This window comes from Panulirus ornatus, chromosome 7 (genome assembly GCF_036320965.1).
Source record: "Panulirus ornatus isolate Po-2019 chromosome 7, ASM3632096v1, whole genome shotgun sequence".
NCBI classification, from domain to species: domain Eukaryota; kingdom Metazoa; phylum Arthropoda; class Malacostraca; order Decapoda; family Palinuridae; genus Panulirus; species Panulirus ornatus.
In genome coordinates this window covers 19435907-19462622 of record NC_092230.1, presented here as the reverse complement: position 1 = coordinate 19462622, position 26716 = coordinate 19435907, and the positions used below count along the sequence as shown (strand labels likewise).

Sequence of the window (26716 nt, the reverse complement as noted above, 5' to 3'; positions counted from 1 at the left end):
GAACAAAGTTTTAATATTCATTTGGGTGTGAGGCAGGGCTGTGTGATGTCACTGTGGTGTTCTAACAAATATATGGACTGAGTGATCAGAAAGATGAAAGCATATCTAGGGAAAAAAGGTGGAGAGATGGAGTTTGGTGATGAGGTATGGTGACTAGTGACAAGCCTTTTGTAGATGATACTGTTTGTTTGCTGAGTGTGAAGAGGTGTTGCAGAAGAATGTACATTTTATGATGTATATAAGCATATGCAATTGAGAGTATATGCGAATAAAAGTGAAGTAATGATGTTTAAAAGGAAACAGAGTGAAAGTATAAATTTTGCAAATCTTTGTAGGGTGAGAGGAAAGTATACTAAACTGTGCTATAGATACTGTGGGAGAAAGAAAGGAAAAGGTAACAGAATTTAAGTAAATTAGGAGCTATCTTGGGTAAATTTGGTGTTATGGAAGGAAATATAAGGGAAAGAGCAGTATACAAGGTAGAAGAGTCATTGTACCCATTAACAGAATAATGAAGAACAGAGGTGTAAGCGTGCAAATGAAGAAAGGCTTAAGGGACAGCATATCCCCCTGACCCTGACCTAATTAACAGAAACATGGATCTTGAGTGAGTCACAGAGGTCAAGAATCCAGGCTGTGGAAACAAGTTGTGTGAGAGGAGCATATGGCATGACTAAATTTGATGAAGAAAGTAATGAAGTGGTGTTTGAGAGATCTGGTAAGTCAGGGAATGCAAGAGGAATGAATTGTGGAGTGGTAGTGTTGGTGAAACATAATACTTTGAGGTGGTATAGGCATGTGGAAAGAATGTAGGATGGGAAGTTTACCAGTAGAGTTTATGATATTACAATAAAAGGAGGAGTGAGAGGAAGACCACCTGTGACACGCGGATGTAGAGTGAAAGTATTCCAGAGGGAGAAAAATGGGGAAAGAACGTGTGGATTGGGGTATGCGGGAGAAGCATATAAGGACAAGGATAAGTGGAGACTCTTGTGCCATGAAAAAGCTCCCAGAGTGAAGAGGCTTCAGAGATAATAGATATATATCTAAGCTGAATTTTTAACTGGAGGACAGCATTTCAAGATATTCGCCAAAAAGCCTGAAACCATATCTTAACTCTTATTAATGCTACAGATACAATTTTAATCCAGGAAATAAGGATATCATAGTCAAGTAAAAAGAAAAAATTGAACGTAAACGTTTTAAAAAATTCATGATAGTGGACAAGATGGCCACCAAAACAAGTACAGTAAAACTTTCTTTGGTGCTGCAGATAAGAATTTAACGTTAGAAATAAGGTTTTCAGGGTTAAAGAAAAAAATGTATGAATATAAGATTGATCCTGTATAAATCCTTAAATAAGCAAATTCAATTAACACAATTCACACAAAATAGTGCACATAGAGCAATCTGCAATTCACACAGAATATTGCACTGAGAACAATCTCTGACTGCGTAGCAACCACAAACACTTAACAAATGTACAGTGAAACAAACTGGGGATGGAAGGATGGAGTGAAAAAGATTTTAAGTGATAGGAGCCTGAATATGCAGGAGAGTGAAAAGTGTGCATGGAATAGAGTGAATTGGAACAATGTAATATACAGGGATTATTGTGCTATCAGTGACTGAACCAGGGCACATGATGCATCCAGGGTAAAGCATGGGAAGGTTCATGGGGCCTGGTTGTGGATAGGAAACTGTGGTTTTGGTGTATTACACACCAGCTAAAGAATTGATGTTAGTGAATGCAGTGTTTTTTGTCTGTTCCACGAGCTACCTTGCTAATGTGGGAAACTGTGTTCAAACATGATGAAATAAATCTGTTGGGGAAATTGAAGAATGATTACATGAGAAATGTGAAGAAACAAGTGACTTGTATGTTTGAAGGAATAGTGGTTCCAACGATGTTGTATGGTTGCGAGGCGTGGGCTATGGATAGAGTTGTGCGCAGGAGGATGGATGTGCTGGAAATGAGATGTTTGAGGACAATGTGTGGTGTGGGGTGGTTTGATCGAGTGAGTAACGTAAGGGTAAGAGAGATGTGTGGAAATAAAAAGAGCGTTGTTGAGAGAGCAGAAGAGGGTGTTTTGAAGTGGTTTGGGCACATAGAGAGAATGAGTGAGGAAAGATTGACCAAGAGGATATATGTGTCGGAGGTGGAGGGAACGAGGAGAAGAGGGAGACCAAATTGGAGGTGGAAAGATGGAGTGAAAAAGATTTTGTGTGATCGGGGCCTGAACATGCAGGAGGGTGAAAGGAGGGCAAGGAATAGAGTGAATTGGAGCGATGTGGTATACCGGGGTTGACGTGCTGTCAGTGGATTGAATCAAGGCATGTGAAGCGTCTGGGATAAACCATGGAAAGCTGTGTAGGTATGTATATTTGCGTGTGTGGACGTATGTATATACATGTGTATGGGGGGGGTTGGGCCATTTCTTTCGTCTGTTTCCTTGCGCTACCTCGCAAACGCGGGAGACAGCGACAAAGTATAATAAAAAAAAAAAATACTTATGAAAGAAGGGGAGGCATTCCCAGAGAACTAGCACTTATGGAAGAACTTACATAACAGTTGGGCCTAATTTTCTTTGTTTAACCTTGTTGTTATGGAGAACATTGAGGCAGATGATAGTTACAGACTTTGAATGTGTTCAAATGAACAACTCCTCAGATATCTTTTCATACATGCTAGCTTCCTGATTTCCTCACACTTATATGTAGTTTGAAAGATGTAACTTTTCTACATGGAATCATGTTATTTACAAATCATTTTGTGCCTGTGTATGAAATTAGTGTTTATTGAATTAAAAGTAGAATTTTGAATATATTCTTTTTTATTTTGCTTTGTCGCTGTCTCCTGCGGTAGCGAGGTAGCGCAAGGAAACAGACGAAAGAATGGCCCAACCCACCCTCATACACATTTATATAATACACATCCACACACGCAAATATACATATGTATACATCTCAATGTATACATATATATACACATATACATATATACACATGTACATAATTCATACTGTCTACCTTTATTCATTCCCATCACCACCTTGCCACACATGGAATACCATCCCCCTCCCTCCTCATGTGTGCGAGGTAGCGCTAGGAAAAGACAACAAAGGCCCCATTCGTTCACGCTCAGTCTCTAGCTGTCATGCAATAATGCCCGAAACCACAGCTCCCTTTCCACATCCAGGCCCCACACAACTTTCCATGGTTTACCCCAGACGCTTCACATGCCCTGGTTCGATCCATTGAAAGCACGTCGACCCCGGTATACCACATCGTTCCAATTCACTCTATTCCTTGCACGCCTTTCACCCTCCTGCATGTTTAGGCCCCGATCACTCAAAATCTTTTTCACTCCATCTTTCCACCTTCAATTTGGTCTCCCACTTCTCCTCGTTCCCTCCACTTCTGACACATATATCCTCCTGGTCAATCTTTCCTCACTCATTCTCTCCATGTGACCAAACCATTTCAAAACACCCTCTTCTGCTCTCTCAACCACACTCTTTTTGTTACCACACATCTCTCTTACCCTATTGTTACTTACTCGATCAAACCACCTCACACCACATATTGTCCTCAAACATCTCATTTCCAGCACATCCACCCTCCTGCGCACAACTCTATCCATAGCCCACGCCTTGCAACCATACAACATTGTTGGAACCACTATTCCTTCAAACATACCCATTTTTGCTTTCCGAGATAATGTTCTCGACTTCCACACATTCTTCAAGGCTCCCAGAATTTTTCCCCCTTCCCCACCCTGTGATTCACTTCCACTTCCGTGGTTCCATCCGCTGCCAAATCCACTCCCAGATATCTAAAACACTTCACTTCCTCCAGTTTTTCTCCATTCAATTTTAACTTTCTAAAAGGGGAGAATTTTCAATATAAAGAAATAAATCTTTCACTATCCTCCCCATACTTGCCAACAATTTTCCTCACTGAATTTTTGGGTGAAAGATTTACTACAGTATTTCTAATTTATTTTATTTACCACTATCAATGTGCCTTTACATGAAATAGGAGTATGAAAAGAAAATAAACTTAACAGAAAGAAACCATTTCCTCATCTTTTTGGTTATTAAAATCTGTCAGATGTGTTGTTCACACCCTCCTGGCACCCATTTAGCATGGGGCTTGGCCAATATAAATGATAAAACTGTGAATTTTGTAATTATTGAATGCTAATGTAATTATTTCATCAAGGGATTTTCTTTTTAGTTTTTTTTTTTTGCCGCTGTCTCCCGCGTTTGTGAGGTAGCGCAAGGAAACAGACGAAAGAAATGGCCCAACCCACCCCCATACACTTGTATATACATACATCCACACACGCAAATATACATACCTACACAGCTTTCCATGGTTTACCCCAGACGCTTCACATGCCCTGATTCAATCCACTGACAGCACGTCAACCCCGGTATACCACATCGATCCAATTCACTCTATTCCTTGCCCTCCTTTCACCCTCCTGCATGTTCAGGCCCCAATCACACAAAATCTTTTTCACTCCATCTTTCCACCTCCAATTTGGTCTCCCGCTTCTCCTCGTTCCCTCCACCTCCGACACATATATCCTCTTGGTCAATCTTTCCTCACTCATTCTCTCCATGTGCCCAAACCATTTCAAAACACCCTCTTCTGCTCTCTCAACAACGCTCTTTTTATTTCCACACATCTCTCTTACCCTTACGTTACTTACTCGATCAAACCACCTCACACCACACATTGTCCTCAAACATCTCATTTCCAGCACATCCATCCTCCTGCGCACAACTCTATCCATAGCCCACGCCTTACAACCATACAACATTGTTGGAACCACTATTCCTTCAAACATACCCATTTTTGCTTTCTGAGATAATGTTCTCGACTTCCACACATTCTTCAAGGCTCCCAGGATTTTCGCCCCCTCCCCCACTCACTCTTATCCCCTTTGTCTTTTAGGTATCAATGATAATTTGCAAGCTTCAAAATGTGATTTTTTTTCTGGCAGATATTTGGGTCCTATGCCCACTCATTAGGTTGAAAGCTGCAGCAGAACTCCCTTGTTGCTAGGCATGCTAGATACCAGTGATGTAATCAACTTCTGTTATTGCATCCTCTTTTCTTTAAAAGAAATAAATATTCTTACTGGCATATGCTTCCAATAAAGTCTTGTCTTGGTTGACAATAAGTGCTTGTTGTAATGTTCATTTATGTTCTTAGCTCTTCAGAATAATTATTATCTGTGATTAAACCAGCACTGGGAGCTTCACCACTCATTTTGATATGTAGACTATGGTCCCTTTTGAATTTCTCAAACTCTCCATTACTAGCACTAAAGGTTTCCATTTCAGAGCTCTCACCTTGCTCATTTTTTAAATTCTCATACAAACAGTTTTTGTTTCATCGTGAATGATATACTTTTTAACAACACATTAGGTTGATTCTAGTTTTTGATCCAGACATTTGAATGTCTAACCTGTCTTACCATGTTTTCTGTTATATCACTTAAAAGTTTAGCTGATCAAAAATTTGTCTTTATTTTGTTTTTCCCATGGTAGATGTAGTAATTTACCTGTATTTGTCATGCACTTCAAACTGGTATAATATATTTAATTCTTCATGTAAGGTAAATGATTTATGATCTGCCTTTGCACCTTTTCTATTACTATCATTCAGTGCCCTTTTTCAAGTTATTTGACTTCCTGTTTCCTTATTTTCAATGTTGAAATAGGTTCAAGTACACTCACAAGTAAGGTTCACACAACAAATAATGGCAGCACCCACAGGAAAACACAGGATGTTTCCTAAACTAAAAATTCTTTTGAGTAGATTTAAGTGCATGAATTTTTATATTTTGTGTTGTTGGTCTACCTATAACATAAAATTAAGATTGATTAGATATATAGTGATTTACTCTAAGCATCTGATGACACCCATTTTGAAAGAGGAAACACTGTAAAGTGAAGTATAACGTAAACTTGAAATATTTATTCATTATTCATTTTGCTTTGTCGCTGTCTCCCGCGTTTGCGAGGTAGTGCAAGGAAACAGACGAAAGAAATGGCCCAACCCACCCCCATACACATGTATATACATGCACGTCCACACACGCAAATATACATACCTATACATCTCAATTAACACATATATATACACACAGACACATACATATATACCCATGCTTACAATTCACACTGTCTGCCTTTATTCATTCCCATCGCCACCTCGCCACACATGGAATACCATCCCCCTCCCCAATCATGTGTGCGAGGTAGCGCTAGGAAAAGACAACAAAGGCCCCATTCGTTCACACTCAGTCTCTAGCTGTCATGCAATAATGCCCGAAACCACAGCTCCCTTTCCACATCCAGGCCCCACACAACTTTCCATGGTTTACCCCAGACGCTTCACATGCCCTGATTCAGTCCACTGACAGCACATCAACCCCGGTATACCACATCGATCCAATTCACTCTATTCCTTGCCCGCCTTTCACCCTCCTGCATGTTCAGGCCCCGATCACTCAAAATCTTTTTCACTCCATCTTTCCACCTCCAATTTGGTCTCCCACTTCTCCTCGTTCCCTCCACCTCGGACACATATATCCTCTTGGTCAATCTTTCCTCACTCATTCTCTCCATGTGACCAAACCATTTCAAAACACCCTCTTCTGCTCTCTCAACCATGCTCTTTTTATTTCCACACATCTCTCTTACCCTTACATTACTTGCTCGATCAAACCACCTCACACCACACATTGTCCTCAAACATCTCATTTCCAGCACATCCACCCTCCTGCGCACAACTATATCCATAGCCCACGCCTCGCAACCATACAACATTGTTGGAACCACTATTCCTTCAAACATACCCATTTTTGCTTTCTGAGATAATGTTCTCGACTTCCACACATTCTTCAAGGCTCCCAGGATTTTCGCCCCCTCCCCCACCCTATGATTCACTTCTGCTTCCATGGTTCCATCTGCTGCCAGATCCACTCCCAGATATCTAAAACACTTTACTTCCTCCAGTTTTTCTCCATTCAAACTTACCTCCCAATTGACTTGACCCTCAACCCTACTGTACCTAATAACCTTGCTCTTATTCACATTTACTCTTAACTTTCTTCTTTCACACACTTTACCAAACTCAGTCACCAGCTTCTGCAGTTTCTCACATGAATCAGCCACCAGCACTGTATCATCAGCGAACAACAACTGACTCACTTCCCAAGCTCTCTCATCCACAACAGACTTCATACTTGCCCCTCTTTCCAAAACTCTTGCATTCACCTCCCTAACAACCCCATCCATAAACAAATTAAACAACCATGGAGACATCACACACCCCCCGGCCACAAACCTACATTCACTGAGACCAATCACTTTCCTCTCTTCCTACACGTACACATGCCTTACATCCTCGATAAAAACTTTTCACTGCTTCTAACAAATTGCCTCCCACACCATATATTCTTAATACCTTCCACAGAGCATCTCTATCAACTCTATCATATGCCTTCTCCAGATCCATAAATGCTACATACAAATCCATTTGCTTTTCTAAGTATTTCTCACATACATTCTTCAAAGCAAACACCTGATCCACACATCCTCTACCACTTCTGAAACCACACTGCTCTTCCCCAATCTGATGCTCTGTACATGCCTTCACCCTCTCAATCAATACCCTCCCATATAATTTACCAGGAATACTCAACAAACTTATACCTCTGTAATTTGAGCACTCACTCTTATCCCCTTTGCCTTCGTACAATGGCACTATGCACGCATTCCGCCAATCCTCAGGCACCTCACCACTTGAAATATAGGCTTGATTAGTTAATTTTGGGAAAGTTAGTGCTCTTTCAGTGAATAAGAGAATGGGTGTTGGTACTGCCTAAAACTGATATTCTTATAACATTAAGCAGCTTTTGCATCCTTCGGGTAAATGAAAATATAAACTAAGGATTCATTCATGACTTGCTTTTTGGAAAGTTATCCTAATTTTGAATGATTTATTGGTTGTTATCAAGCAGGTAGGTAGAGGTAGCGACTTCTTGCTTATCACTAAGAAATTTATACATTACAGATTTATCTTCTGGCTGCACCCCCAAGCAAGTGGGTTACTACAGTATTCCGTGTCCATCTCAACTTCTTGAATGGGGCAGTACTTGCTTTGATCTTTCCTGTCACAAATTCAAGACTTGTAAGTATGGCATATACTTACATAGCTAAAATTAGTTTTGCTCACTTTGCCCATCTTCCCCCTAAAGATAACCATCCCAAGAAAGAAGCTTTTGCAGTTGTATTTCAAAGCTCATAGATTTATATGTACTATCACTTATTCTGATTAAAGCACCTAATTGGCATGTTTTCATATCCCTTGCATCTCTGGATTCATAGTTTGTTTTCCTCATACTATTGTTAAGCGAATAGACTCCAAAGTTATGTTGCCATGAGCTCTTACTTGCACTTGTGAAGAAGGCAGTTACTTTTATGCCTTTCCTTGTTTGGCTGTGATTATATTCTTATGGTTAACCTTCATTGTATAGCATCTCTATAACTACCTTAAGGGATGATTGCTTTGATTGATCCTAGATTAATACTTGCTACTAGAACTTACTTTCCATTCAAAATTATATCAGTATCATTTAATGAAACTTTCACAACTAGCTTGCACATTTCATAAGGAAGCAGTTGCATGCTTTCAGAGTGTGCATTCCAAAAGTTCTTGGCAAATTCTAATTGTGATTATCTCCGTGTGGATAGTTTAAGAGTTAATGAATGATTCCACAAATTTTTTAGCTTTTCTCATGGCACAATTTGAGACCTTTAATCTGGTTGAAAGGATAATCATTATGTCACTGGTTAAAGGATATTTATCATTTATGGAGCTTGTCAAATATCAGCCTTTTACAGTGATCAGTTACTAGAATTGACTGGAACCTTTGGAATACAACTTAAGAAGTTGATGGTTCTTAGTCTTGTAATCACTTGATTTTGCTACAATGTACATACTTTCAGCTTCCGTTTGAGGTGGAGATTTACTGGGTGCAGCATATAATGATGCTTGTAACGCCATACTACCTTCTTCGACTTGGTGGTAAGTTTTATGTTGGGGATCCTAGACTTTGTAATTAAAATTCTAATGAACATTTTGCTGTTGTAAAATAAGTCAGTAGTATGGGAGAATGTTTTGGAGTATATTTTGGCATTTACAGTAAATCTTGCCCCCTTGAGAGGAATTTTGAATATATTATTTCTTTTACTATAGTGTTGCTTTTTAACAACTTTTTAGGACATTTCCTACATAGCTTTATCCTCATTATTATTATATTTTGCTTCAGATATTTTAATTGAAATTCATTCTACATATGCTTTGAAGGATTACTTTTGGGATCATGTTTTCTGTTGAGAATCTCATTTTATGTGCATCATCATCATCATCGTTTAGTTCATTTCCTGTTTCATCGGGTGGATCAAGGGCTTCAGAGTATGTTCCCTCTTGTGTAATTTAATTTCATGGAACTGGGATCCTCTAGCCCAGTTCTGCAATCTGACAAAGGATAAAGATGCCCAGTTTTCAAGGGTGGAGTTGCTACCCTACCCTCGTCACTGTAATACATGTAAATAAGTAAAACCTCTGTTATCCAAAATGCTTGAGGAATCAGCCATTTTGGATAAAATTTCCAATTATTCATATATATATTCTTAACATATTAAGTAGTTCAGCACTTGCTTTATGCAAGGGTTATAGTCTGCAAAAACCTCACTCAAGGAGAAACTGTATATAGCGAACCAGTAAACATAGAGAAAATGGGATGTGTGCAGCAGCTTTGTGGTCAGCACTAGTAGATTCACCTGTTACCTTTACATTATATAGCTTCTGATGTCGGATAAACTTATTTAGCCATCCTCTACTTGCTTGAAGTGGCTTTGGCCCAGCTGCATTGTATTCTTTACATAAATGCTCATAAATTTTCAGAGCTTAAACTGAGTTGAAGGTTACTAAGGCTTCTTTTCCTCTTCATCTCATGCTCTATGTATAATGAGCATTTTCTCCATAAGCAGATTTCTAACCCTTGTGGTTACCTTAGCAAAGGCAAATAGTGGAGTAGAGTGGACCATAGCACTTGGAATTTTCAAAGCATTATTCTTTATGTTGTGGATTTTAGATTCACCCAGGTGATAAGCACTCCCAAGTGCTGATGCTCCTTTGTAAGTATCATCGCGTTGTAAGATTTGTAGTTTCATTTCTAAGGTCAGAGATGTTTTCTTCCATTTAACTGCTGGTTCTGAGGTAAACAAAGATGTTGCTGGATATTTGGATGCTATATTAACAAAAACACAGTGGATTGCAGGAATATCACATCAGCAGATATACCCAAATCCTACAAATAGCACAGATCTGCTCTCAACAGTAGGAACTGTTCTACTGACCTGTTACTGGGAACTTGCCATGCTCCACTCAGGACCCACACTTATTTCATCCGGCAACCTTCACTGAAGTTTTGATGTGCTTTCTACAACACTAACATCCCCTCACCAGCATCAGCATATTGTTAGATATCTAGCTTTGTTTCTAAGGTCAGAAAGGTTCTCTTCCATTTAACTGCTGGTTCTGGGGAAGATGTTGCTGGATGTTTGGATGCAGTATTAACAAACACATACACAACTGGTTGCAGTAAAATCACATCTACAGGTATCCCCAAATTGCACAAGTAGCACTGATCTGCATACAACAGTGGTAACTGTGAGACTCACCTGCTGGCAGGAAGATGGCGCACTCCACTCAGGACCCACACTTACTCCACCAGCACTACTAAATGCCTTGATCTTTGTTTGCTGCTTGGTAATGTTGTAAACTGTTTTCATGCCTACACTGAAGTCCTCCTTAAGTGCTGCCTTGGACTACCCCTTAGCCAGCCTCTTGCACAACTCCATCTTCTTTTTGAGGCTTAAGATATTCCTCATGCATTGTATGTGAGACACAGATGGCTTTAGGAAGCTGTCAGGTAATTGCTGATGATGCTTGAAAGGGGTCACTGTCCAAATTGATAATCCAAAGCACAAAATACACAAATGTGCAAAACTGGCACACCACACCATGCCAGAAAGCACATGGGAGAGGTAAACAATCATCAGCACCACAAAACACCAGCTGGTGAGTACAGTAATTGCAGCGATGTGATGTATACGTGATTTCAAATAATTTTAAATATCTTTTTAATTTTTGATTTTTTTCAGATAATTGAGGGTTGCCTTAAGAAATTGAAAAACTTACTTTGTTTTGAACATTTCGTTGTCTCAAGTTGCATATAACAGAGGTTCAGAATTTACTGATAATATATGTAATGGAATTAGTTTTGTCTAATTATATATTATCAGCAATACTTGGTTAGCATGCCACTAAACTACAACAAACACACTAGTAACAGTCAGTATGAGACTGTCATTTATTTTTTATTCCCACAAAAGTATTTGGGGTTGTATTTTGTCAGAGCTATGTCATTGTTATCATATGTCACTTGTAACTAAGAGAACTCCATGCTCTGACTTTTGATCCCATTCACTGAATGTTTTAAAATTTTAGGACAAAACATCCAATACCACCCTTATACCATCACCACCCACTCAAAATTTTTAAATTGACAAATCTCCAAGTCTTCTCCATTTTTGTAACCAGACTAAATGATTGTTTTAACACTGTAAGACAATGATATTGTTACCATCATCACTTTGTTGCTATACTACTTTATCACAACCATCAGTCCACCACCACCTTCACTCCATAATCACTCATTTCCCCACCCTCACTCCATCACCACATCATGGCTGGTTCTGTCATGCTCTGTCAGCTGAGCTCTTTTCCTTTATGTTGTATTAAGAATATGTAGTTCTGCTTGTTCATAATATTTAGCTTAATTTGTGGATGAAAATTTTTTCTTTAGAAATAGATTAGCAAGAAATATGTTTGATGTATTAAAGATGAGTATCAGGTAAAACAACAATTTATTTAATCACATTGATTTATATATCAGGGATTTATGGTGCTTTTGATTGTTTCCTGTTAAATTCTTAACCGTTCTTACTAAGTATTGTTTTTGAAGCATTATTCCTTGAAAAAAGAGATAGGATAGATTATGGAAACATTGCTTTTGACATTTCATTACTAAGTGGTGTATAATCAGCATGAAATTAATTTACATGAAATAAAAAGGATTTTTTGTCTCAAATTATTTTAATATTTCAGATTTGAAAATTTTTCATGCAAGGCAGATATGTATACTTTATGTTTTGATGTATGAGTATATCTGTGGCTTGTGAAGTGTACCAGTTCATTGTTCTTTCATGAGATAATACTAGGGTCAGCCAAATTTGAATGTACTTAGAACACTCAAGCTCTGCTGGAACAGTTTAGCTAAATTCCATTCTTTAGCCACCAACCACAATATCAAGGTAGCATCTTCTCGCTTGAGAAAGGTTAACAAAGCTTGGGATCAAAAACAAAAAGAATATTTATTATTTGAGATTTTATGACCAGTAGCAACTTAAAAAAAAAAAGGCCATTCTGATGTCATTTCCTTTTCTTGAACTACCCTTCTAAAAAACAAGCCCTCCACGGGAGGTTTGGATGGTATTGTAGTGGAATTTATTACATAAGGGGGTGACTGTGTTGTTGACAGGTTGGTAAGGATATTCAATGTACGTATGCTTCATGGTGAAGTGCCTGAGGATTAATGGAATGCAAGCACAGTGCCATTGTACAAAGACAAAGGGGATAAAGGTGAGTGTTCAAATTACAGAGGTATAAGTTTGTTAAGTATTCCTGGGAAATCATATGGGAGGGTATTGATTAAGAGGGTAAATGCGTGTACAGAGCATCAGATTAGGGAAGAACAGTGTGATTTCAGAAGTGGTAGAGGATGTGTGGATCAGGAGTTTGCTTTGAAGAATGTATGTGAGAATTACTTAGAAAAACAGATGGATTTGTATGTAGCATTTATGGGTCTGGAGAAGGCATATGATAAAAGTTGATAGAGATACTCTGTGGAAGGTATTAAGAGTATATGGTGTGGGAGGCAAGTTACTAGAAGCTGTGAAAAGTTTTTATCAAGGATGTAAGGCATGTGAATGAGTAGGAAGAGTGGAAAGTGATTGGTTCCCAGTGAATGTCAGTTTGCAGCAGGGTTGTGTGATGTCTCCATGGTTGTTTAATTTGTTTATGGATGAGGTTGTTAGGGAAGTGAATGCAAGAGTTTTGGAGAGAGGGGCAAGTATGCAGTCTGTTGTGGATGATAAGGCTTGGGAAGTGAGTCAGCTGTTGTTCGCTGATGATTCAGTGCTGGTGGCTGATTTAGGTGAGCAATTGCAGAAGCTGGTGACTGAGTTTGGTAAAGTGTGTGAGAGAAGAAAGCTGAGAGTAAATGTGAATGAGAGTAAGGTTATTAGGTTTAGTAGGGTTGAGGGACAAGTAAATTGGGAGGTAAGTTTGAATGGAGAAAAACTGGAGGAAGAAGTGTTTTAGATATCTGGGAGTGGATTTAGCAGCGGATGGAACCATGGAAGTGGAAGTGAGTCACAGGGTGGGGGAGGGGGCAAATGTTCTTGGAGCATTGAGGAATGTGTGGAAGGTGAGAACATTATCTTTGAGAGCAAAAATGGGTGTGTTTGAAGAAATAGTGGTTCCAACAATGTTATATGGTTGTGAGGCGTGGGCTATAGATAGGGTTGTGCGGAGGAGGGTGAATGTGTTGGAAATGAATGTTTGAGGACAATATGTGGTGTGAGGTGGTTTGATTGAGTAAGTAATGAAAGGGTAAGAGAGATGTGTGGTAATAAAATGAGTGTGATTGAGAGAGCAGAAGAGGGTGTATTGAAATGGTTTGGTCACATGGTGAGAATGAGTGAGGAAAGATTGACAAGATGATATATGTGTCAGAAGTGGAGGGAAAGAGGAGAATTGAGAGACCAAATTGGAGGTGGAAGGATGGAGTGAAAAAGATGTTAAGCGATTGGGGCTTGAACATACAGGAGGGTGAAAGGCATGCAAGGAATAGAGTGAATTGGAACGATGTAGTATACCAAGGTGGACGTGCTGTCAATGGATTGAACCAGGGCATGTGAAGCATCTGGGGTAAGAAATGGAAAGTTTTGTGGAGCCTGGTTGTGGAAAGGGAGCTGTGGTTTCGGTGCATTACACATGACAGCTAGAGACCGAGTGTGAATGAATGTGGCCTTTGTTGTCTTTTCCTAGTGCTACCTCGCATGCACATGGGGGGAGGGGGGTGCCATTTCATGTGTGGCAGGGTGGCGACGGGAATGGATGAAGGCAAGTATGACTATGTACATGTGTATATATGTATATGTCTGTGTATATATATGTATGTATAGGTTGAAATGTATAGGTATGTATATGTGCGTGTATGGGCATTTATGTATATACATGTATATGTGGGTGGGTTGGGCTATTCTTTTGTCTGTTTCCTTGTGCTTCCTCACTAATATAGGAGACAGTGACAAAGTATAATATAATATAAATACATAAGAGTGTATGTACGTAAGTAGGAGAGATGGCTGGAGAGCATTAATGGATTATGTGATAAGTTATAGACGTGTGAAAGAGAGACTTTTGGATGTTAATGTGCTTAGAGGGGTAGCTGGAGGGATGTCTGATCATTATCTTTTGGAGGCGAAGGTGAAGATTTGTAGAGGTTTTCAGAAAAGAAGAGAGAATGTTGGGGTGAAGAGAGTGGTGAGAATAAGTGAGCTTGGAAAAGAGACTTGTGTGAGGAAGTACCAGGAGAGATTGAGTGCAGAATGGCAAAAGGGGAGAGGAAATGACATAAGGGGTGTGGGGGAGGAATGGGATGCATTTAGGGAAGCATTGATGGTTTGCACAAAAGATGCTTGTGGCATGAGAAAGGTGAGAGGTGGGCAGATTAGAAAGGGTAGTGAGTGGTGAGATGAAGAAGTATGATTATTAGTGAAAGAGAAGAGAGAGGCATTTGGATGATTTTTTTCAGGGAAGTAGTGCAAATGAGTGGGATATGTATTAAAGAAAGCAGCAGGAGGTCAAGAGAAAGGTGCAAGAGGTGAAAAAGAGGGCAAATGAGAGTTGGGGTGAGAGAGAGTATCATTAAATTTTAGGGAGAATAAAAAGATGTTTTGGAAGGAGGTAAATAAAGTGCATATGACAAGAGAACAAATGGGAACATTGGTGAAGGGGGCTAATGGAGAGGTAATAACAAGTAGTGGTGAATTGAGAAGGAGGAGTGAGTATTTTGAAGGTTTGTTGAATGTGTTTGATGGTAAAGTGGTAGATGTAGGGTGTTTTGGTCGAGGTGGTGTGCGAAGTGAGAGGGTCAAGGAGAATGATTTGGTAAAGAGAGAGGAGGTAGTGAAAGCTTTGCCGAAGATGAAAGCCAGCAAGGCGGTGGGTTTGGATGGTATTGCAGTGGAATTTATTAATAAAGGGGGTGACTGTGTTGTTGACTGGTTGTACCTGAGGATTGGCAGAATGCATGCTTAGTGCCATTATACAAAGGCAAAGGGGATAAAGGTGAGTGTTCAAATTTCAGAGGTATAAGTTTGTTGGGTATTCCTGGGAAATTGTATGGGAGGGTATTGATTGGGAGGGTCAAGGCATGTACAGAGCATCAGGTTGGGGAAGAGCAGTGTGGTTTCAGAAGTGGTAGAGGATGTGTGGATTAGGTTTTTGCTTTGAAGAATATATGTGAGAAATACCTAGAAAAACAGATGTATTTATATATATAGCATTTATGGATCTGGAGAAGGAATATGATGAGAGTCGATAGAGATGCTTTGTGGAAGGTATTAAGAGTATATGGTGTGGAAGGTAAGTTGCTAGAAGCAGTGAAAATTTTTACCAAGGATATAAGGCATGTGTACAAGTAGGAAGAGAGGGAAGTGATTGCTTCCCAGTTTGCTGCAGGGGTGCTTGATGCCTCATTGGTTGTTTAATTTATTTATGGATGGAGTGGTTAGGGAGGTGAATGCAAGAGTTATGGAGAGAGGGCTTGGGAAATGAGTCAGTTGTTGTTCGCTGATGATACAGAGCTGATGGCTGATTCGGGAAGGAAACTAGAGAAGTTGGTGACTGAGTTTGGTAAAGTGTGTGAAAGAAGAAAGCTGAGAGTAAATGTGAATAAGAGCAAGGTTATTAGGTTCAGAAGGGTTGAGGGACAAGTTAATTGGGAGGTAAGTTTGAATGGAGAAAAACTGGAGGAAGTGAAGTGTTCTAGATATCTGGGAGTGGATTTAGCAGTGAATGGAACCGTGGATGCGGAAGTGAGTCACAGGGTGTGGGAGGGGGCGAAGGTTCTGGGAGCATTGAAGAATGTGTGGAAGGCAAGAACATTGTCTCAGAGAGCAAAAATGGGTATGCTTGAAGGAATAGTTGTTCCAATAATGTTATATAGTTGTGAGGCATGGGCTATAGATAGGGTTGTGCAAAGGAGGGTGGATGTGTTGGAAATTAAATTTTTTTTCATGTATATTTGCCACTTCCCACATTAGTGAGGTAGTGAGGTAGAACAGAGAACTGAGTCTAAGAGGGAAAATCCTCACTTGGCCCCCATCTCTATTCCCTCTTTTGGAAAAGTAAAAATGGGAGAGGAGGATTTCCACCCCCCACCCCCACTCCCTCCTCTTTTATGACATGGAGGGAATACGTTGGAAGTATTATTTCTCTCATATCCTCAGGGATGATATATTATTTTTCTCTTATTATTATACTTTGTAACTGTCTCCCACGTTAGTGAGGTAGCACAAAGAAACAGACGAAAGAATGGCCCAACCCACCCACATACACATGTATATACATAAATGCCCATATATGCACATATACATACCTACACATTTCAACATATACATACACAGACATATACATATATGCACATGTATATATTCATACATACTGCCTTCATCCATTCCCGCCGCCACCCCGCCATACATGAAATGGCACCCCCCTCCCCCCGCGTGCACACGAGGTAGTGCTAGGAAAAGACAACAAAGGCCACATTCGTTCACACTCAGTCTCTAGCTGTCATTTGTAATGCACTAAAACCATAGCTCCCTTTGCACATCCAGACCCCACAAAACTTTCCATGGTTTACCCCAGACACTTCACATGCCCTGGTTGAATCCATTGTCAGCACGTCCACCCCATTATACCACATTGTTCCAATTCATTCTATTCCTTGCATGCTTTTCACTCTCCTGTATGTTCTGGCCCCGATTGCTCAAAATCTTTTTCACTCCATCCTTCCACCTCCAATTTGGTCTCCCACTTCTCCTTGTTCCCTCCACCTCTGACACATATATCCTCTTTGTCAGTCTTTCCTCACTCATTCTCTCCATATGACCAAACCATTTCAAAACACCCTCTTCTGCTTTCTCAACCACACTCTCATTATTACCACACATCTCTCTTATCCTTTCATTACTTACTCAGTCAAACCACCTCACACCCCATATTGTTCTCAAACATTTCATTTCCAACACATCCACCCTCCTCTGCACAACCCTATCTATAGCCCATGTCTCATAACCATATTACATTGTTGGAACCACTATTCCTTCAAACATAGCAACTTTTGCTCTCCGAGATAACGTTCTCACCCTCCACACATTCATCAATTCTCCCACAACCTTCACCCCCTCCCTCACCCTGTGACCCACTTCCATGGTTCCATCCACTGCCAAATCCACTCCCAGATATCTGAAACACTTCACTTCCTTCAGTTTTTCTCCATTCAAACTTACCTCCCAATTTACTTGTCCCTCAACCCTTGCTCTTATTCACATTTACTCTTGGCTTTCTTCTTTCACACACTTTACCAAACTCAGTCTCCTACTTCAGTTTCTCACCTGAATCAACCACCAGCGCTGTATCATCAGCAAACAACAACTGACTCACTTCCCAAGCTCTCTCAACCACAACAGATTCCCTACTTGCCCCTCTCCAAAACTCTTGCATTCACCTCCCTAACAACCCCATCAATAAACAAATTAAACAACCATGGAGACATCACACACCCCTGCCTCAAACCGACATTCACTAGGAACCAGTCACTTTCCTCTCTTCCTACTCATACACATGCCTTACATCCTCGATAAAGACTTATCTCTGCTTCTAGCAACTTACCTCCCACACCATATACTCTTAATACCTTCCACAGAGCATCTCTATCACCTCTATCATATGCCTTCTCCAGATTCATAAATGCTACATACAAATCCATCTGTTTTTCTAAGTATTTCTCACATACATTCTATAAAGCAAACACCTGATCCACCCATCCTCTACCATTTCTGAAACCACACTGCTCTTCCCCAATCTGATGCTCTGTACATGCCTTCATCCTCTCAATCAATACCCTCTCAAATAATTTCCCAGGAATACTCAACAAACTTATAGCTCTGTAATTTGACCACTCACCTTTAACCCCTTTGCCTTTGTACAATGGCACTATGCGTGCATTCCGCCAATCCTCAGGCACCTCACCATGAACCATACATACATTGAATATCCTCACCAACCAGTCAACAACTCAGTCATGCCCTCTTTTAGTAGATTCCACAGCAATACCATCCATGACAGATAGAGACCGAGTGAGAATGAATGTGGCCTGTTTTGTCTTTTCCTGGCACTACCTCACTGAAAAGGGGGGGATGCTATTTACTGTGTGGCAGGGTAGCGACAGGAATGGACGAAGACGAGCAATTATGAATATGTACATATTTATATGTGTAAATGGATGAACCATTCTTCGTCTGTTTCCTAGTGCTACCTCGCTGACACAGGAAACAGCGATTAAGTATGATAAAATATTTATATTTATTCGATATTCATTATACATAATCGCTGTTTCCTGCATCAGCAAGTTAGCACCAGGAAACAGACAAAGAATGGCCCATCCACTCATATACACACACACACACATATATATATATATATATATATATATATATATATATATATATATATATATATATATATATATATATATAAAAATAAAATAATATATATATATAATATATATATATATATATATATATATATATATATTTTTTTTTATGCTTTGTCGCTGTATCCCGCGTTTGCGAGGTAGCGCAAGGAAACAGACGAAAGAAATGGCCCAACCCACCCCCATACACATGTATATACATACGTCCACACACGCAAATATACATACCTACACAGCTTTCCATGGTTTACCCCAGACGCTTCAAATGCCCTGATTCAATCCACTGACAGCACATCAACCCCGGTATACCACATCGCTCCAATTCACTCTATTCCTTGCCCTCCTTTCACCCTCCTGCATGCTCAGGCCCCGATCACACAAAATCTTTTTCACTCCATCTTTCCACCTCCAATTTGGTCTCCCTCTTCTCCTCGTTCCCTCCACCTCCGACACATATATCTCTTGGTCAATCTTTCCTCACTCATTCTCTCCATGTGCCCAAACCATTTCAAAACACCCTCTTCTGCTCTCTCAACCACGCTCTTTTTATTTCCACACATCTCTCTTACCCTTACGTTACTTACTCGATCAAACCACCTCACACCACACATTGTCCTCAAACATCTCATTTCCAGCACATCCATCCTCCTGCGCACAACTCTATCCATAGCCCATGCCTCGCAACCATACAACATTGTTGGAACCACTATTCCTTCAAACATACCCATTTTTGCTTTCCGAGATAATGTTCTCGACTTCCACACATTCTTCAAGGCTCCCAGAATTTTCGCCCCCTCCCCCACCCTGTGATCCACTTCCGCTTCCATGGTTCCATCCGCTGCCAGATCCACTCCCAGATATCTAAAACACTTCACTTCCTCCAGTTTTTCTCCATTCAAACTCACCTCCCAATTGACTTGACCCTCAACCCTACTGTACCTAATAACCTTGCTCTTATTCACATTTACTCTTAACTTTCTTCTTTCACACTCTTTACCAAACTCAGTCACCAGCTTCTGCAGTTTCTCACATGAATCAGCCACCAGCGCTGTATCATCAGCGAACAACAACTGACTCACTTCCCAAGCTCTCTCATCCCCAACAGACTTCATACTTGCCCCTCTTTCCAAAACTCTTGCATTCACCTCCCTAACAACCCCATCCATAAACAAATTAAACAACCATGGAGACATCACACACCCCTGCCGCAAACCTACATTCACTGAGAACCAATCACTTTCCTCTCTTCCTACACGTACACATGCCTTACATCCTCGATAAAAACTTTTCACTGCTTCTAACAACTTGCCTCCCACACCATATATTCTTAATACCTTCCACAGAGCATCTCTATCAACTCTATCATATGCCTTCTCCAGATCCATAAATGCTACATACAAATCCATTTGCTTTTCTAAGTATTTCTCACATACATTCTTCAAAGCAAATACCTGATCCACACATCCTCTACCACTTCTGAAACCACACTGCTCTTCCCCAATCTGATGCTCTGTGCATGCCTTCACCCTCTCAATCAATATCCTCCCATATAATTTACCAGGAATACTCAACAAACTTATACCTCTGTAATTTGAGCACTCACTCTTATCCCCTTTGCCTTTGTACAATGGCACTATGCACGCATTCCGCCAATCCTCAGGCACCTCACCATGAGTCATACATACATTAAATTACCTTACCAACCAGTCAACAATACAGTCACCCCCTTTTTTAATAAATTTCACTGCAATACCATCCAAACCTGCTGCCTTGCTGGCTTTCATCTTCCGCAAAGCTTTTACTACCTCTTCTCTGTTTACCAAATCATCTTCCCTAACCCTCTCACTTTGCACACCACCTCGACCAAAACACCCTATATCTGCCACTCTATCATCAAACACATTCAACAAACCTTCAAAATACTCACTCCATCTCCTTCTCACATCACCACTACTTGTTATCACCTCCCCATTTGCGCCCTTCACTGAAGTTCCCATTTGCTCCCTTGTCTTACGCACTTTATTTACCTCCTTCCAGAACATCTTTTTATTCTCCCTAAAATTTAATGATATTCTCTCACCCCAACTCTCATTTGCCCTTTTTTTCACCTCTTGTACCTTTCTCTTGACCTCCTGTCTCTTTCTTTTATACATCTCCCACTCAATTTCATTTTTTCCCTGCAAAAATCGTCCAAATGCCTCTCTCTTCTCTTTCACTAATACTCTTACTTCTTCATCCCACCACTCACTACCCTTTCTAATCAACCCACCTCCCACTCTTCTCATGCCACAAGCATCTTTTGCGCAATCCATCACTGTTTCCCCAAAATTACATCCCTTTCCCTCCCCCCCCCCCTTTTCCTTGTTCTCACCTTTTTCCCATTCTGTCTCAGTCTCTCCGTCTTCCTCACTATTTCTCCTTCCAAGCTCATTACTCTCCCACCCTCTTCACCCCACTTCACCTTCTTTTTGAAACCCATAAAAATCTTCCCCTTAGCCTCCAAAGAAAATGCAGAATCCCCCAGTTGCACTTCGACTTAACATAAAAAGTCTCTTTTCGGCCTGAATTTTAAACCGGAATCCAAAAGCTTTTGGATCTTTCCTATTAATAAGTATATTATGTTATCTCGCTTTTTAAAAGGTTTCCAAATCATCAGTCCTTTTTCGAATAAATCTACAAGCTCTTCCCCCTTTTCCATTTTAAAAATGAACACCCCAGTATCCAATTTTTCCCTCAACTGCCAGTTACTCCCCTTTTTATATATATATATATATTTATATATATAATTATATAAGGTAGGAGAGAGGAAAGTGATTGTTTTCAGTGAATGTAGGTTTCGGCGGGGTGTGTGGTTCCATGGTTTTTTTTAATTGTTTTGGATGGGGTTGTTTGGGAAAGGTAAAGCAAGGTTTTGGAAAAGGGGAAGTTGAAGTTCTGTTGGGGGTGAGAGGCTTGGGGGAAATGAGGGAGTTGTTGTTCGTGTGATACAGGCTGGTGGGGATTTGGGGGAAACTAGAAAATGGTGACGGGGTTTGGTAAAGTGTGTGGAAAAAGGGAAAATTAAGAGTAAATGTCAATAAGAGCAAGGTTTTAGGTTCAGAGGGTTGAGGGCAAGTAATTGGGGGTAGTTTGAATGGGAGAAAACTGGAGGGTGAAGTGTTTTGATATCTGGGTGGATTGTCCGGGGGATGGAACCCTGGAGGAAGGGGGATATAGGGTGGGGGGGGGGGGGCGAAAATTTTGGGGGGCCCTTTAAAAATTGTGGAAGTCGAGACATATTGGAAGGGAAAAATGGGTATGTTTGAAGGAATAGTAGTTAAAAATTTTTGTAGGGGGGTTTCCCAGGGTGGGTGGGATAGAGTTGGGCGGAGGGGGGATGTGTGGAAATGAGTGTTTGGGACAATGTGTGGTGTGAGGTGGTTGATGAGTAAGTAAAGTAAAGGGGAGAGAGATGTGTGGAAATAAAAAAGGGGGGGGGTTGAGAGAGCAGAAGAGGGTGTTTTGAAAAGGTTTGGGGCCCTTTGGGAGATGAGGAGGAAAAATGGGCCCAAAAGGTATATTGTGTCGGAGGTGGAGGAAGGGGAAGAGGGAGACCAATTGGAGGTGGAAAAAATGGAGTGAAAAGGATTGTGTGATGGGGCTGAACATGCAGGAGGTGAAAGGAGGGAAGGGAAAAGGTGAATGGAGCGATGTTGGGTTTTCAGGGGTTGACGTGTGTAGTGGATGAACAGGATGTGAGGTTGGGGGAAAATGGAAAATTTTTAGGTTTTTATATTTGGGGGTCGGGGGGGTTTTTTTTTGTATGTACATGTGTATGGGGGGGGGGTTTGGGGCCCTTTTTCGTTTTTTCCCTTTCGTACCTCGCAAAGCGGGAGGCAGCGAAAAAAAATTAAAAAAAAAAAAAAAAAAAAAAAAAATATATTTATATATATATTATTCTTTTTTTTAAATATTCGCCCTTTCCCGGTTAGCGAGGGTTTGCGTTAAGAAAAGAGGACTGGGCCCTTGGAGGGAATTCCTCAATGGCCCCCTTTCTGTTCCTTTTTTTTTTGGGAAAATTTAAAAAAAAAAAAAAATTTTATATTATATTATATATTTATATATATATATATTATTTATATTTTATATATATATTTATATATATATATTTTTTTCTTTTTCCCTTTTGCCATTTCCGCGTTTGCGAGGGTAGCTTAAGAACAGGGACTGGGGGCCCTTTTTGGAAAAATCCTCACTGGCCCCTTCTCTGTTTTTTGGAAATTTAAGAAATGGGAGAGGAGGTTTCCACCCCCACCCCACTCCCTCCTCTTTTATGACATGGAGGGAATACGTTGGAAGTATTATTTCTCTCATATCCTCAGGGATGATATATTATTTTTCTCTTATTATTATACTTTGTAACTGTCTCCCACGTTAGTGAGGTAGCACAAAGAAACAGACGAAAGAATGGCCCAACCCACCCACATACACATGTATATACATAAATGCCCATATATGCACATATACATACCTACACATTTCAACATATACATACACAGACATATACATATATGCACATGTATATATTCATACATACTGCCTTCATCCATTCCCGCCGCCACCCCCGCCATACATGAAATGGCACCCCCCTCCCCCCGCGTGCACACGAGGTAGTGCTAGGAAAAGACAACAAAGGCCACATTCGTTCACACTCAGTCTCTAGCTGTCATTTGTAATGCACTAAAACCATAGCTCCCTTTGCACATCCAGACCCCACAAAACTTTCCATGGTTTACCCCAGACACTTCACATGCCCTGGTTGAATCCATTGTCAGCACGTCCACCCCATTATACCACATTGTTCCAATTCATTCTATTCCTTGCATGCTTTTCACTCTCCTGTATGTTCTGGCCCCGATTGCTCAAAATCTTTTTCACTCCATCCTTCCACCTCCAATTTGGTCTCCCACTTCTCCTTGTTCCCTCCACCTCTGACACATATATCCTCTTTGTCAGTCTTTCCTCACTCATTCTCTCCATATGACCAAACCATTTCAAAACACCCTCTTCTGCTTTCTCAACCACACTCTCATTATTACCACACATCTCTCTTATCCTTTCATTACTTACTCAGTCAAACCACCTCACACCCCATATTGTTCTCAAACATTTCATTTCCAACACATCCACCCTCCTCTGCACAACCCTATCTATAGCCCATGTCTCATAACCATATTACATTGTTGGAACCACTATTCCTTCAAACATAGCAACTTTTGCTCTCCGAGATAACGTTCTCACCCTCCACACATTCATCAATTCTCCCACAACCTTCACCCCCTCCCTCACCCTGTGACCCACTTCCATGGTTCCATCCACTGCCAAATCCACTCCCAGATATCTGAAACACTTCACTTCCTTCAGTTTTTCTCCATTCAAACTTACCTCCCAATTTACTTGTCCCTCAACCCTTGCTCTTATTCACATTTACTCTTGGCTTTCTTCTTTCACACACTTTACCAAACTCAGTCTCCTACTTCAGTTTCTCACCTGAATCAACCACCAGCGCTGTATCATCAGCAAACAACAACTGACTCACTTCCCAAGCTCTCTCAACCACAACAGATTCCCTACTTGCCCCTCTCCAAAACTCTTGCATTCACCTCCCTAACAACCCCATCAATAAACAAATTAAACAACCATGGAGACATCACACACCCCTGCCTCAAACCGACATTCACTAGGAACCAGTCACTTTCCTCTCTTCCTACTCATACACATGCCTTACATCCTCGATAAAGACTTATCTCTGCTTCTAGCAACTTACCTCCCACACCATATACTCTTAATACCTTCCACAGAGCATCTCTATCACCTCTATCATATGCCTTCTCCAGATTCATAAATGCTACATACAAATCCATCTGTTTTTCTAAGTATTTCTCACATACATTCTATAAAGCAAACACCTGATCCACCCATCCTCTACCATTTCTGAAACCACACTGCTCTTCCCCAATCTGATGCTCTGTACATGCCTTCATCCTCTCAATCAATACCCTCTCAAATAATTTCCCAGGAATACTCAACAAACTTATAGCTCTGTAATTTGACCACTCACCTTTAACCCCTTTGCCTTTGTACAATGGCACTATGCGTGCATTCCGCCAATCCTCAGGCACCTCACCATGAACCATACATACATTGAATATCCTCACCAACCAGTCAACAACTCAGTCATGCCCTCTTTTAGTAGATTCCACAGCAATACCATCCATGACAGATAGAGACCGAGTGAGAATGAATGTGGCCTGTTTTGTCTTTTCCTGGCACTACCTCACTGAAAAGGGGGGGATGCTATTTACTGTGTGGCAGGGTAGCGACAGGAATGGACGAAGACGAGCAATTATGAATATGTACATATTTATATGTGTAAATGGATGAACCATTCTTCGTCTGTTTCCTAGTGCTACCTCGCTGACACAGGAAACAGCGATTAAGTATGATAAAATATTTATATTTATTCGATATTCATTATACATAATCGCTGTTTCCTGCATCAGCAAGTTAGCACCAGGAAACAGACAAAGAATGGCCCATCCACTCATATACACACACACACACATATATATATATATATATATATATATATATATATATATATATATATATATATATATATATATATATATAAAAATAAAATAATATATATATATATATATATATATATATATATATATATATATATATATATATTTTTTTTTATGCTTTGTCGCTGTATCCCGCGTTTGCGAGGTAGCGCAAGGAAACAGACGAAAGAAATGGCCCAACCCACCCCCATACACATGTATATACATACGTCCACACACGCAAATATACATACCTACACAGCTTTCCATGGTTTACCCCAGACGCTTCAAATGCCCTGATTCAATCCACTGACAGCACATCAACCCCGGTATACCACATCGCTCCAATTCACTCTATTCCTTGCCCTCCTTTCACCCTCCTGCATGCTCAGGCCCCGATCACACAAAATCTTTTTCACTCCATCTTTCCACCTCCAATTTGGTCTCCCTCTTCTCCTCGTTCCCTCCACCTCCGACACATATATTCTCTTGGTCAATCTTTCCTCACTCATTCTCTCCATGTGCCCAAACCATTTCAAAACACCCTCTTCTGCTCTCTCAACCACGCTCTTTTTATTTCCACACATCTCTCTTACCCTTACGTTACTTACTCGATCAAACCACCTCACACCACACATTGTCCTCAAACATCTCATTTCCAGCACATCCATCCTCCTGCGCACAACTCTATCCATAGCCCATGCCTCGCAACCATACAACATTGTTGGAACCACTATTCCTTCAAACATACCCATTTTTGCTTTCCGAGATAATGTTCTCGACTTCCACACATTCTTCAAGTCTCCCAGGATTTTCGCCCCCTCCCCCACCCTGTGATCCACTTCCGCTTCCATGGTTCCATCCGCTGCCAGATCCACTCCCAGATATCTAAAACACTTCACTTCCTCCAGTTTTTCTCCATTCAAACTCACCTCCCAATTGACTTGACCCTCAACCCTACTGTACCTAATAACCTTGCTCTTATTCACATTTACTCTTAACTTTCTTCTTTCACACTCTTTACCAAACTCAGTCACCAGCTTCTGCAGTTTCTCACATGAATCAGCCACCAGCGCTGTATCATCAGCGAACAACAACTGACTCACTT

At 40.5% G+C, this 26716-nt stretch overlaps 2 protein-coding genes across 4 annotated transcripts in view; one reads left to right on the top strand and one right to left on the bottom strand.

The window, feature by feature from the left end:
- The window catches only part of Prosalpha5 (proteasome alpha5 subunit), a 326150-nt gene that overhangs the window by 115216 nt on the left and 184218 nt on the right, over positions 1-26716 (bottom strand). The gene's annotated exons all lie outside the window — the stretch shown is intronic.
- Positions 1-26716, top strand: part of LOC139749441 (transmembrane protein 164) — a 148452-nt gene that overhangs the window by 52943 nt on the left and 68793 nt on the right. For all 3 annotated transcript variants that reach the window (XM_071663304.1, XM_071663306.1, XM_071663305.1), the window contains exons 4-5: positions 8098-8214; positions 9033-9111. In XM_071663304.1, the coding sequence (XP_071519405.1) occupies positions 8098-8214; positions 9033-9111 (196 nt within the window). The remainder of the gene's footprint in view (positions 1-8097; positions 8215-9032; positions 9112-26716) is intronic.